The following is a 14,966-nucleotide window of genomic DNA, read 5'->3' on the forward strand; positions in this document are numbered from 1 at the left end:
GTGCTGCTTAGGACTTACCAAAAGGCAGATAGGAAATGTGTTCCTGTCTCTCTGAATACAAAGAGAAAGAGTGTGGAACCCTAGGAAAGCTTGGGTGGAGGTTAAGTGATCCCTTTGAGTTTAATTGCTAAAAATGGATGTCCAACGCCTTCTTTGCTGTGAGGATCTGAGGCCCCCCCTAAAAGGTTGGAAGTATAGTGTCAAGGGGACCCTGTCACAACATGGTATTCCCCTAACATGGTTAGAAAATACTTCAGTGTTGCAGTGTAGATAGGAACAGACTGTTAACCATAAAAAATTCAGGGCTGGAGCATGTTTCTGGGCCATGATTAAAACACGCTTCAGCCTTGTCTGCACTGCAGACCTGAGCTGTGTTTTAACTGAATTGGGGACTGCAGTGTTGTAACCAGGTCACCTGATAGTATTTTCCATAGGATAGATGAGACCTTGGGTACCAATTAAGGTTAAATAGGAAGAGTTTTATACCATTTATAAGCTTACACAGAGAGAGTTCCCATAGAGAGCTCAACAGGGTAGGGTGAAGGAAAATGTCATCTCAGCACACTTGGTGTAGTAGGTATTACAAGTTGAAATTCTGAAGTGAAAGTACTGGTTGGCCTGCCTGCCTGAAGAGTACTTGCTACTCTGTGGAAAGGGATTTGGAGAAAACCAACCAAAATATATTGATTTTTTTTTTAATTGACTTTAACAAAATACATCTGGACTTGGTAAATTAACTGTGAACATTTACAGCAGTACAGTATTCTTGGCCTTCCACACACCCTGTAAAGGTCCATCTGTGGGATTGTGCATCCTTGGGACTTTTTTGCTCCCTCAACTGCTGGGTCTGACTTTGCTCCTGGCTTACGTTAGAGCAACCCTCAAAATTGCTTCAATTTTGGTCATCTGGTCATTGTACCAGCCAGGGATCTTTGAAGTGCAGCCATGCCCCTTCCCCCTCAATGTGTCCCTTACATTGGTGGTTTCAAGGGAGGAGATGACTAAGGTATATCTACCCTGGAGCGGAAGGTGTCATTTCCAGCTGGAGCAGACATACTTGTGCTAGCTGTGATTGAGCTAGCATGCTAAAAATACAAGTGTAGCTGCAATGGGCTATTGTCCTAAGTATTAACCTGTTTGAGACTCTAGGCATCCCTAGGGCAAGTTATGCTAAGTCTACACCACTTGAGAAGGGGAATCCTCAGCTGGCCACTTACATCAGCGTTAAGTCATCTGTGTGTTGTTGTGTGTAAAGATAGCCTTGGAAACATAAACCAACTTAAAATGATTCCTAGACTTGGGAGAAATAAGCAGTTGGACTCCACTATTGCAGCAGGAAGCTTTGAGGTTGGAGAGCTAAAAGATCTCTCATACACTCACACATTGGTGTCAATTTAGTCACTTAAGTTTGGCATGTATCTCCAAGAATTACCTTAATAGCCCACTCCAGAATCTTTAGGCCTCTTCCTGTGTATAGTGGGGTGAACATGGTGGACAGTTGGGGGAGAAAGTGGTGAAAATTGTTTTTCAGACTCACCCCAAACGTTAGTGATGGCTGCTGTGAAAGATATTCATACAGAAATAAATATAAATAATTCAAACGTACAAGTCCAGAGATCCAGATCTAGCTGCTCATCATAATCTCTGTGCCACAATCTCAGATAGTTTTGTGGACAATTGCTGGTTAGCAATTTGCAGGAGTGTGGACTAAGATTAGACTGCTCACATAACTACAACTTCTTCACCTCTCCCTGCAAGCATTTTGCTCCTCTTCCATGCACTGGAGATTATAAGGAAAAATATAGTAATGAGAGAAGGATATAACACTTTAATTGTGTCTAAGACAAACATATAATAGTTGGGTAGATGATACACCGTTCTTCAAGAGCTTGCTCGTGTTGATTCCAAGTAGGTGTGCATGCGCTGCATGCACAGTCAGAAGGCTTTCCCTGAGCGGTGCCCGTCAAGTTGGTGCAGGTGCCCCCTGGAGTGGCACCCTCATGGCGTTGTATATAAGGCCTTGCTGACCCGCCGCCTCTTCAAGCCCTGCAGATCCTGCCACAAGCCTTTGCCCAAGGACGATCCACACAACTCTTGCTTAAAGTGCATAGGGGAGTCACACCAGACAGATCACTGCAGGATCTGCGAGGATTTTTGCCCTAGGATCAGGAAAGAGAGGAGTGCTCACCTCAAGCAGATCCTTATGGAGGCAGCTCTTCAACCACAACCTCTGGACCCGGCACCTGGCGCATCAGTGCGCAGTGCTCCAGCGTCCATTGAAGATCTGGCAGCACCAAAGAAGAGCTCGGTGCTGAGAGAATCCCAGCACCGGCACTCATCAGCCCCGAGACCCAGAGCGACAGCATTTCCACTCACCGGTGCCCCGCAAAAAGCAGAAGGCCGATAGAGGATGCTCGCCCACGGTGCGAGCTATGGGAAAGGACACTACCGTGTCACACCCCCAGGAACCTCCGGGGCCATTTACTTCAGTTCTGCTGGGGGCACCTGCGAGTCCAGCGCACATGGATTTCCCAGCGAGAGAAAGTGAGGCTTCCCTCCATGCTGGATACGTTCATGGTGACTAGGGACCTGATTGCCATGACGACTCAACAGTCCCCCACGTCAGAAGGGAAGGCACCAGACCTAAGACCTCTGATACTGCAGGTCACAGTGCCATCTAGACCCAAGCCGGCAATGATGTGGTGCCGATCAACCTCGCCTTGGCGCTGATCAACCTTGCCTAGGCACTATTCCCCCAAGCACCAGCGCCAGTCACCTGAGCATTGGTCACCTGTGCCTCGACACCGCTCTACGGCTCTCCTTTGGTCCCCATGCTTGGAATCTCGATCATCGGACTTGGAGGCAGAGTCCTCTTCCTCCAAGCAGAGGAGGCACATATTGGGAAGGCATCACCCCGCAGAGAAGGGACAAGCTCTCCCTATGGGGCCATGGTCCATGCAGTGGCAGATGCCCCAGCAATGGCCCTTCTGGACTCCATGGGCATACCATCAGGCCCAAGGGTTGCAGCCTAGAGGCCCCTACTCGGTTGCTTCAGAGACCCAGGTAGCCTATAGCCCAGAGCATAGAATCCCATCACGTGGCACCAACGTAGCTGGCCGCAGGGAGACAGAGCTGTCTGCAGCAGCCAGTATGGGGCACGGTTCCAAGGAAGACCCCGGTACCGAGGAGTGTCCCGAAGCAGACAAGGGGGTTCTGGACAGGGAGGACCCTGCTGGTCAGGACATCCAGAGGTGGATATTGTCCCCAAGGCCGCCTTCCTCCCTGGACGAAGCGGTGGTAGGAACATCAGCTACCCACGTCGCTATGGACAATAGAGCTCACCAAGAGCTCCTGAGATGAGTGGCCCGGAACTTGGGGATGCAAGCAGAGATGGTCCAAGAGTCAGTGGATCCAATGGTGGATATTCTGACACTGGAGGGACCTTCAAGGGTAGCATTGCTTCTGATCAAGATGATTCAGACCACAATGAAAACTTGTGGCAAACTCCTGCCTTGATTCCCCACACAGCCAAGAGGATAGAGAGGAAAATTTTTGCCCCATCCAAAGAATACGAGTACCTGTTTACTCATCCACAACCTGGTTCGCAGGTAGTGTCTGCAGTGAGCGAAAAGAAGAGACAAAACCAGCAGGGTTCAGTGCCCAAATCGAAGGAGCCCAAAAGACTGGACTTATTTGGGAGAAAAATCTATTCCACCGGCGGGCTCCAGCTGCGTATTGCCAATCAGCAGGTGATTCTCAGCAGGTACGACTTTAATTCGTGTGAGGCGATGATGAAGTTTTTAAAGACCAGTTCCCTACCGACTCCAAGACTGAGTTCGGGGCCATGGTGGAGAAAGGCAAGGCAGTAGCCAGGACATCGCTCCAGACTGTGTTAGATGCAGCTGATTCAGCTACAAGAACTGTGGCTTCCAGTCTGGCTATCAGAAAGAACTCCTGGCTGCAGGTGTCGGGCCTTCCGCCAGAAGTGCAGTCTACCATACAGGACTTGCCCTTTGAGAGAGGGGGCCTGTTTTTGGAGCAGACGGACTCTAAGCTCCATAGTCTTCAAGACTCAAGGGCGACCTTAAAATTCTTGGGGCTTCATACACCTTCCACTCAAAGGAAGCATTTTAAGCTCCAGTCTGGCCAGAGGTTCTACCCACCTCAACCCAGGCAGAACTTCTCCAGAAAAAGGGGTAGAAATAACAGGCATAGAACGCCACAGCCAACCAACCCGGGCAGAGGCTCAGGCAAGCAGGCCCCTGGGCTGAAGCAAAATCTTTGAAGGTGCGCCCGAGGGTGACACTCCAAGACAGTACCCGGATCCTTGTTTTCTTTTCCTAAACCATTTATCCCATTTCTATCGAGCCTGGGCCCGAATAAGATTGGACAGATGGGTTTTGCGCGTGGTAGAAAGGGGATACTCCTTCTAGTTTTGTTCTACTCCACCCTCCCACCCCCCTTCCCTGTCCCTCTTCAAGGACCCCTCTCATGAGCAACTTCTTATACAAGAGGCAATTGCTATATGCTGGAGTGGTGGAGGAGGTCCCTCAAGACCTGCAGGGACAGGGGTCTTACTCCAGACATTTCCTGATCCCCAAGGCAAAAGGGGGGCTCAGACCTATTCTCAACTTGCGAATTCTCATCAGATTCATAAAGAAACTAAAATTCCGCATGGTCTCCTTAGCCTCAATCATCCCCTCTCTGGATCCAGGGGACTGGTATGCCACCCTCAACTTAAAAGACGCCTATTTTCATATCTTGATAATATCTCCCCACAGGAGATTCCTCAGATTTGTGGTAGGGTGCACCCATTATCAATTCACAGTTCTCCTGTTCGGCCTCTCAGCAGCCCTGAGAGTCTTCACCAAGTGTATGGCCATTGTTGCAGCATTCTTAAGGAGATATGTTCAAGTGTATCCATATCTAGACGATTGGCTGGTCAGGGGTCATTCCAGGGAACAGGTGGATGTTCATGTTGCACTAATACAGTCGATCTTCGACAGTCTGGGTCTCCAGTTGAATGTAAGCAAATCAACATTAGAGCCCACACAAAGAATAAAGTTCATTGGAGCAGTCCGGGACTTGGTCCAGGCCAGAGTGCTGCTACTAGAAACTCTATTTCAAGCCATGTGTTCAATAATACAGAACTTCAGGCAGTTTCCCACCACGACAGTTCGGGGTTGCCTCATGCTTCTAGGCCATATGGCCTCATGCACTTACGTGGTCAAACATGCGAGGTTGAGATACAGACCTCTCCAATCGTGGCTAGCATTGTTTTATCATCGCAGCGGGGACAGACTGGACAAGGTAGTCTCCCTCCCATCTCAAGTATTAGAGTCTCTCTGGTGGTAGCTAGACCCTCGGCAAGTCCGCGGAGGGGTCCCATTTGCCAGACCACAGCTGTCTGGTGTTAGTTATGTATGCTTCAGCACTGGGGTGCGGTGTGCATCTCGGCTTGCTGAGAACTCAGTCTGTGGTCTCCAGAGGAGCTATCACTTCACATAGATGTCAGGGAGCTACGAACAGTCTGGCTGGCCTGCCATGCTTTCCAACCTCAGCTGGAAGGAAAAGACATGTCAGTAATGATGCACAACACCACGGAGATGTTCTATATAAATAGACAGGGGAGAGCACACTCCTCTCCCCTGTGCCAGGAAGCCCTCAGGCTATAGGACTTCTGCATCGCCCAATCTATCCACCTGGAAGCGTCTTACCTGCCCGGTGCTCAGAACGAGCTGATGGACCATCTCAGCTGCTCTTTCAACACCCACGAATGGTCTCTCTGCTCGGATACCGCAAGAGACATTTTCCAAAAGTCGGGGTTTCCCCAAGTAGACCTCTTTGCAATATAGTCCAACAGGAAGTGTTACCAGTTCTGTTCCTACCTGAAACACAATCCAGGATCCCTGACAAATGCATTCCTCCTTCTCTGGGACCAGCTCCTGTGCTATGCTTTCCCACCATTCTCTCTCATTCACAAGGTTGTCCTGAAAATCAGGAGAGACAGGGCCTCGATCATACTCCTAGCCTCAGCTTGGCCCAGACAACCACTGGTACACAACGCTGCTGCAGCTATCCGTAAACACTCCGATTTCTCTGCCCTTGGTCCTGGACTTGATCACACGGAACCACGGGCAGTTTCGTCATCCCAGCCTAGGATTGCTTCACCTCATGGCGTGGAAGCTGCGTGGTTGAACCCTAGGGAAGCAGTGTGCTCACCGCAGGTACAGGAGGTCCTCCTTGGTAGTAAAAAGCCATCCACTAGGGCAGCGTACTTGACTAAATGGAAAAGATTCTCCATGTGGTCGTCTCAGAGGGGAGCTCCTCCAATGCAGGCTTTGCTGCCACTTATTTTAGATTACCTGCTGCATCTGAAGCAGCTAGGGCTGGCTGCATCATCGATAAAGCAGCAATTTCTGCTTTCCATGTGGGGGAAGGAGGCTGCTCAGTGTTTGCCAATCCTATGGTATGTAGATTCTTCAAAGGCCCAGAAAGACTTTATTTACCCCACAGTTCATCGCTCGATCCCAGCCTGGGATCTCAGCCAGGTACTCAGTAAACTGACGGGGCCTCCATTTGCACCCTGAGCAACTTGCTCCCTCTTGTACCTCTCATGGAAGGTAGCCTTCCTTGTCGCATCACCTCAGCAAGGAGAGTGTTGGAACTTAAGGTGTTAACTTCTGACCCACCATATACAGTGTTCCATAGGGATAAGATACAGCTACGTCCCCACCTGGCTTTCCTCCCCAAGGTGGTTTCCCATTTCCACACAAGCCAGGAAATCTTTTGGCCAGTGTTTTTTCCGAAGCTGCATGCTAACAGCAGGGAGCGCTACCTCCACTCACTGGACATCAGACGGGCGTTGGCATTCTATATAGAAGGGATGAAACCTTTTCGTAAATCGAATCAACTTTTCATCACTGTGGTGGACAGGATGAAAGGTCTGCCAGTGTCATCCCAGGGGATTTTGTCATGGACTACCTCTTGTCATAGCAGGTTCTGATACCTGGCTAAAGTACTAGCCCTGGCTCTGACATGCTGTACCAGGGTGCAGGTGTCCTCAGCAGTGTTCTTGGCGCAGATCCCCACACAGGAGATTTGTAGGGCTGAATCGTGGTCTTCTAGCCACACGTTTACATCACATTGTGCCATTACTCACCAGGCTAGAGATGATGCAGCATTTGGCAGAGCAGTGCTCCGGTCAGCCATTTCGTGAGTTCCAACCCCTCCTCCTGTGGTCAGCTTGGGAGTCACCTACTTGGAATGGACATGAGCAAGCGCTCAAAGAAGAAAAAATGGTTACTTACCTTCATAACTGTTGTGCTTCGAGATGTTTGCTCATGTCCATTCCAAGAGCCACCCGCCTCCCCCTCTTGTTGGAGCTGAACGGCAAGAAGGAACTGAGGAGGTGGCAGATTGGCAGGGCCCTATATACAATGCCATGAGGGCGCCACTCCACAGGGTGGACCGACCCAACGGGTACCAATGGGGGAAAAAGCCTTCCGACAACTGTGTACGCAATGCACACGAACCTACTTGGAATGGACATGAGCAACAGATCTCGAAGAACAGCAGTTACGAAGGCAAGTAACCATTTTTAAGTCTAATCCTTTTAAAATTAGATTTGTCCTATGTTTCTTTTAAATACTCTAATTGCTTATAATATTTGTTTTCTCATATTTTATACTTGCATATACTTCATTTAACTTACATGCTTAGTTAAGCATATTGTTTCAATTAAAGCCTCAACAAGATTTGGAAATCAGAACAGAGGAAGGTTCAAGGGAGTTGATATCAATGAAACACAGCAGTCATGTTATCTGTACCTCTTTCAAAATACCCCAGGACCCTGCTATCAATTTACCTGATAATGGTAAGTGATTGTTTTTGCACTTTGGAGAACAGTGATTCAGAATTTTTGGTAATCCAAGGAGTGTTCACACATTTATTTGTTTTAACTAAAATGTTGAAGGCCATTTTCTTTAGGTGTCCATGTTCACTTTTACAGTGAAGCACAATAATGTTGTTTAATCAGATGTTCTTTGACAAGGTCTGCATCTGCTCCTGTTGAAGTTAATGACAAAATTCCCATTGACTTCAATGGGAGAAGGATCAGGACATATGCAGGATTCTTTTAACCTGAAACAGGGTGGCAGTGACAGATATGTGCCTGATCCAAAACTGTTTGAAGTCACTGAGTGTCCTTCCTTTGATTTTAGTGGACATTGGATCAGGCCTGGTAAGCAGGTGTACACTGTGAAATATATATGCGCAACATGAAGGATCATACTTTGGAAATTGTTGGGTTTTATTCAGCAACATGATTCTGGTGTGGAAGCTTTTTATAACCGTGCTGCTGTTTGTGTGGCAGATGTACCTGGTAAAAAGGAGAAGAGGAAGAGGAAGAAAATGAGGAAAGAGACTTGATGGGGCTGTGTAGCTGACAGTGTGAAAACCAAATAGCACGTGTGCTGATTAGCTGCAAGAGTTCTGCTTTCTGTGGTAATGCACTGAGCCCAAAGCGAAGAGAGGATCTTGAAGAATCCCAATAAATGGGAGAAGAGGAGAAGAGGAACAGTGAGCGGGAGAGGAAGATGGAGAGAGTGTGTGTGTGTGTGTGTATGAGTGAGAATGAACAATGATGTGTGCTAGAGTTGGTGTTGAAACAGAATTGCTGTTATAAACAACCCACTGCCCTTGATAACTGAAAGAAAACTATTGAGTAGGTTTTATCTCATTTCCATTAAACCCTTTCAGTGTCCTATTATCAACTTGTAATGTTGTATAACATTCTAGAATTAGTCAAAATCCATAATTGATTGCGATTGTACTTAGATTCCTTAGAGAATCCACCCTTTAGTCCAGGCTCCATTTGCACTTTAAAATGTGACATGTGCAGGTGTGCTCATCGACAGGTTAATAATGTATGGAAGGTGGGTGGTACATGCTAAAGCGAATGTAAATCATAAGAAAGCAGTTGTTAGACCTAAACGAAGAACAGCACCGCTCACCCACAATTCTTTTCTTGAACCTTTTTAACTCCTTGCAGTTGTTGAAGTTGGACTTTTACCTAACACAATAACATTTTAATGTATTTCAGCTCACACGCAGACCAGCTGGCTCCAGAGGTGAAAATTTCTAAAGGAGATTTTAATTTATTTGGAAAAGTTGTGAGAGTAAGTTTGCCAATTTTTGTGGTGGGCTAGAGTTTTTAGTGGACAATGTTCAAAGCATGTTCCTTTTGCTATAACCGTATGTTAGCCTAAGAGAGCCTGGTAAGGACATTTTTCCAATCTGCAGTGTGGCAGTTTTTACCATTTTATTATTTAAATTCTAATATTACAAGCCAAGTATCAAGATAAAAGTTAAAAAAACAAAACAACCACCTGGTGTTCTTTATGGTGAAGGGCTTATACTTCTTATCTTCAAAGGGCTATTTAAAACAGAAAATATCCAGTAATGAAAGGCAATTATTCAAACTTAAATGCCAAGAGTCTGTGAAAAGGTGTGAGATTGACATGACTGAAACTCTTTAGCCACAGAATATCTACAGCACAGACAGTAACTGTAAAGGCTTCCCTGTACTGCCCAGAGAAAGTGCCTCAACCCTGATCCATCTTGGGAAGACCACCGTGAGGGACGAGTTGTTTAGTCTGTGCCCATTCAAGTCTGTGCCTCTGATGAGACTGCTAGAAAGGGTTTAAGTTACTGTTGGGTGTAAAACAGACATTTGTTCCCAGTTGGACTGACATCACAAAACTCATTTAACTTAGGTCACCATCAAATGTTAACAGCTTGGAGTCATTACCAACAACACTCTCACACTGGAACCACTGAGCTAGAGATAAAAAGCTCTATACCTCAGTCCCTGATGTCAATGTATCTGTAAGCATAACCTTATCTAAAACTCTGAATGCTTACATGCTGGCTTTCACCCACTGCACAGAAATACTGTATTTATTGATATATGTAAAAGAGCAATTATCCTGTGGTCTAAGCACCTTTGACACAAATTAAAGATACAGTTAATCAAAGTAATACCAGTACTAACCTACTATCATAAAACATCCCTCCCTCCACAGACAACTGTCCCATCCAGTACTAGAGATCATAAATGAGTCTTGCAATATGCCCTGAAGGTGAACAAATCAGGGTTAGTTCAGACAGATAGTTATGGGCTTTTTTTCCCTTCCCTTAGGATATTTTTAAGTGATGCCATTCAACAACACACTTTAGAACTTGCATATTTTGGATGCTTACATACCAGTTAAGGGAAAATATAGGCAATTTATGAATGAGACTAATAAACCAAACAATGTCTGCCCTGAAAATCTGCTTGTTAATACCATATGCATAAAGTTAACAAGAAAATATTTGACCTATTGGGAAAATAAATCTAGTAAGGATAAGGATTTAGAGGATGGATTAATGAAATATGGAAATAACAGGTGAAATTCTAGCCCCATTTAAGTCAATGGCAAAGCTCCCATTAATTCCACTGGGGCCAGGATTTTACCTGAAATCGTTATTTAGCATCAGAAGATAACTTCCATTGGCTGAATAAAAAGAGAAAATATAAAGAAAGATGTAAGAGAAGCTAATAAGGTTGATAGACTCAGAATTTCACTTATCTTTTTCTGTGTCTGCAAACTTTGCAATGTTTGTGTACTGTTTGATTTCTAAAGTGAAATGTTTTATCATTTTTTCTAATAAAAAAATTAAAATCACTGCCAACAGCTGAGCAACTTATGAGCAACCCTACAGTAACAAGCGTGTGAGAGAGAGAGAGCTGGAGGAAAAAGCTTTTCAGCAAGGAAATGTTTTATTTTCAGGCTTCCACGGGGATATTGTGAAACAATTTTTTAAGAATGTGAAAAATCTCTCAACAGTGTTTTTTTAAAGAGAAGTTTTTCTTTTGTTGGAATAAAAGAACACATACAGTGGGTATATGACATTCACTTATACAGCTGAGAGTCTGATAGCAACAAGAAAGGGACTATATATGGCCCAGTTCTGTTGCGTACATTAATAAAATTCCCACTGAAGTCAGCTGGACCGTGTCCACATTAGCAAACTTGTAATCATATTTCCCCTCTGGTGCAGCTTCCCCAGTGGTAGTAAGTGGTCACTATAACGTAGACAAGGCTCAGATGTTCATACCCTTGTGTCATCTAATCTTATGTCCTATTAATATGGAAACTGTTATACAAAAGGCCATAGGGAGGAGAATATGTCCCCAAGACCACAATATTAATCAAGCATGCCCTCCTCTATGCATGTACAATTCCATATCTCATCAAAATCAATAGGATGTGCAGGTGCCCATCACCTCAGAAAATCAGTTCATTAGGGCCTTCATGAAATTGTCTCTGCCTTCATCTCTGAAACCTCATGCCATTCTCTAGTCTAGCTCATTCCTTATATGTTCTTAAAATACCACATTTCTTTCTGTTCCCCTTTCCTCTCATAGGAACATAGGAATTGCTAGACTAGATCAGAGCTGAGGTCCATCAAGTCAGTATCCTGTCTCTGACAGAGCTCAGCAGCAGATGCATCAAAGGACGAAGTAATAAGAACCCTGCAGTAGGCAGTTATGGGACTCTCTTCCCCCCACAGTAGGTCTTACCCTGATCAATAGAGACTGGCTTAAGACCTGAAGCATGTGGTTTAACATCCCTTCCAAAACTATTATCATTATGATAACTAGATATTTTTCTTATCCCTCTAACCTGTCCCTTCACAGTGGATGGTAGATTCTGATATGCTGCATCCACTACCTAGCTCAGCTGCTGTCTGTTTAACTGATTCTTTTAAGATTTCAAATTCTATCTCAAACCAATCTCTTCTTCCTGATAATTGTCTCCCAGTTCTCTAATCAAATGACTCGATTTTTATTCTTCCTCATAGGAAGTCTTCCAGCAGCAGAAGGGAATGGGGCCATTTAATTATGAATGGGGGGGGGGGTGCACCCATGAGGCAATCATTCTATTAACATGTGGTCATCACTATGAAATTGAGTGGGAAACCCTGAACTACATACATTAGCTGTATTTATAGAGAGAGAGATTACAAAATGTGCATGGAGGACTTGAAGCTTTGCCTCATATCCTGCACTCTTAATTGGGCTCAGTGGGTCAAGCTGATTCCTAGTATAACTTCATTGAAGCTAATGGATCAACACTAGAGATTAATTTGGCCCAGTGCTTTGTACCTGTGTATATAATCACAAGGTCCCACCCAAACAATAAGGAAGTATTACAGCTGACAAGCAAGTATGAGCTAAATGTTGGGCAGTGTTTTTATTGCTCAACTAAAGCTTTCTTTACTGTATCTTGGTATCAACAATGGCCTACTCCATAATAATGCAAGTGTTATGCACGGGAATGGGTTACTTTGGGAGGTGGTGGAATCTCCATCCTTAGAGGTTTTTAAGGCCCATCTTGACAAAGCCCTGGTTGAGATGATTTAGTTGAAGTTGGTTCTGCTTTGAGCAAGGGGGTTGGACTAGATGACCTTCTGAGGTTCCTTCCAACCCTAATTTTCTATGATTCTGTGATACGGGTTAGCTGACTCCTTCTAAGGAGAGGGTTTTTGTTGTTGTTGGTTTTTTTTTTTTTTTTTGTTAACTGTGATCTAGAAAGGTCAAGAATTCATCTTGTAATTCTGCCATGAATCCAAAGTGGATCAGACCAGGAGGCCTTTACAAGGCAAATTGAAATTTGCAATATCTACAAGACATTCTACCTAACAACAGATATTCTTATCTGTAAGGGAGTGTAGAAATATAAGATTCCTCGTTCCCAAAACTGATATTCACCATGACTAATCAGGAAAAAGCTACTGTGATTAGGGCAGTAATGAAATTGAGTCTTTTGTCTAGTTTTGTTCATCCAAAAATTCCCAGAGACTTGGTAAACTATATTTTCTATCATACTTTGATTTATATATAATGTATGTAATTTATTTTTCTCACAGTAACCACATTTATGGATGTGAGACTAGTGTAAATAATTCGCCATCTGATAAACGAATTTATCATGTTCTTTTGACTGCATCATCTCTCCTCTGCCACTCATCCATGACTATCAGGATTACTTTCAACATTTCAAACCACAAGTCAGAGAAAATAAACATTTAAAAAAAAATCAAATTGGCAGAGATGACTTTTCCTATTACCCCTAAATGTGGAATTCTGACTCTTACATGTAGCCATCTATATTACTATGGCTTGACCATGGATAGACCATATTCAGCCTTGCACCAGTGACCTGTTTTCTATAAATAACAATGCCATGACTATAAAGTCTGTTGTGTCATGACCCTGTAGGCCTAGAAAGAGGAGTACTACGATTAAGAAGGAGCGACTCCCAGTTTCCAAGGTGAACCAGGGCTCACGTCTAGCCATGCATGAGATGAGATATCAGAGTTTACATTTGACATTTTATGAACAAAAAAAATGTAGGTAATTTTTAGAAGTTTTTATGGTTCCTCCTCAGCCTTACAGTTTGACACATAGTAACAAAAGCTTTACAGTCAAAGCATTATGAAAAATAGTCCCAATAACATTTTTAGAAACTATAAAACAATTGCAAAAGAATTTTTCTTGGTGTGTCATATCCAAAAATTCTGAAGGGGTGGTGAGTAACGCTGGTATCCAACCTCATGCTAATAAAAGTTTCACATGACACCCTTTACATGTTCCCTCTATCTACAATTCCCATTTCTCACCTGCCTACTAAACCTCACCCTCAAATCTAGCTGTTATAAGTAGCTTGAAGATGAGTTAAATTGCTTCTCATCAGTAAAAGGAAAGGTAGCATATAGGACTGGAATATCACATTAAAGGGCTCAAACATGTTGACTGTGTTAGATCAGTAAACAAATAATAAAAATCAGTAAACAAATAATAATAAAGTTCAAAGTGATCCATTTTCATTGTACAAACTTTTTTAAAAAGTTGTTTTCCAAAATCAGTCTCTTCATATGATGTGACCAATTGATTTTTATGAAGGAACTTGAAGCAACAGATACTTGAATTCAGAATTAAGTAATTTTTTCCCTCTCTTTCCAGAAGAGTCTATCTCAGTGGAAAGGTTAGTTTCCTAATAAACTATATGTAAAATCCTGTTCTCATTACATTCAGTGGGAGTTTTGCTACTGACTTCAGTAGACAGGATTTTACCTTGCAGGTCACTTAGGGAAACATTTTCCCTGCAGGCTAATTTATTGAAGGGGTTTCCTCTCTCTGATAAACTAGTATTTTTTTATGTATCCATTTTAGGGAAAGTTCACTCCACACTCAAAACCCAGCTCTTTGCACTACCTTTCTGCACGAGGCAATAGTTAGATATTTCATCACATGAATGTGATTGACCGTGATAAAACATTTAAATGAGCAGTAGCTAATTTAATAAAATGAGCTGGGTTTTTGAAGGATCCCACCCACCCGCAGCCCCTAGGGGAGGCAGGGGAGACAGGCAGCGAATGGCTCAGGCTGGTCCCCTCTCAGGTACTGGATCCCTGTGTGCTGAGGAAGGGGTCGCAGATAGATAGGTACTTGCACCCCCTTTGCTGGATCCAGGTGCTGGAGTGAGGTTTACTCCCCCTACCCGGCAGCTCTACGACCAGGAGGCTCCAGCCAGACCCTCTGCACCAGCCACCTGCTGAACCCGCCTCCCGCTGCCCAGGCGACTCGAGCTTCACACCCACCCTATACAGTTGAGTCATAGTCATCTCCTTCTGCCTAGCTGAGCCCCGCCCCTGCTAGACGAGCCCTGTCCCCTCCTTCTAAGCTCCGCCCCCGGGGCTTTAAGGAGTTCTGAACAACTTCGCCGGAAGCCACTGAGCCAGAGCGGAGAGGCTGTGCGGTGATTGGCAAAGTCGGCTGCCAATCGCCTGTTGCCTGGGTAACACTTCCCCCTCTTCGGCCTCGCCCCTGCTGTCCGCCGTTGATTGGCCAGTGC

The 14,966-nt window shown here is 44.6% G+C and overlaps 1 protein-coding gene across 3 annotated transcripts in view; it reads left to right on the top strand.

Annotated features, from left to right (window-relative positions):
- Nucleotides 1-10,942, top strand: part of LOC137150809 (protein LYRIC-like) — a 62,565-nt gene extending 51,623 nt beyond the window's left edge. Inside the window, exons 9-11 of one of the 3 annotated variants that reach the window (XR_010919067.1) lie at nt 7,747-7,876; nt 8,375-9,179; nt 10,741-10,942. Coding sequence is in view for 1 of the 3 variants with exons in the window: in XM_067544863.1 (XP_067400964.1) it covers nt 7,747-7,876; nt 8,375-8,430 (186 nt within the window). In the remaining 2 variants the exon portion in view is untranslated. Of the gene's footprint in view, nt 1-7,746; nt 7,877-8,374 lie in introns of all 3 variants that reach the window. The other 2 variants (XR_010919068.1, XM_067544863.1) reach the window with 2 other exon arrangements.
- Nucleotides 10,943-14,966: the final 4,024 nt, after the last annotated feature.

The sequence above is a fragment of the Emydura macquarii genome, unplaced genomic scaffold (genome assembly GCF_026122565.2).
Source record: "Emydura macquarii macquarii isolate MOO-44397 ecotype Brisbane River unplaced genomic scaffold, CSIRO-AGI_Emac_v2 contig_1027, whole genome shotgun sequence".
In the NCBI taxonomy this organism is placed as follows: Eukaryota; Metazoa; Chordata; order Testudines; family Chelidae; genus Emydura; species Emydura macquarii.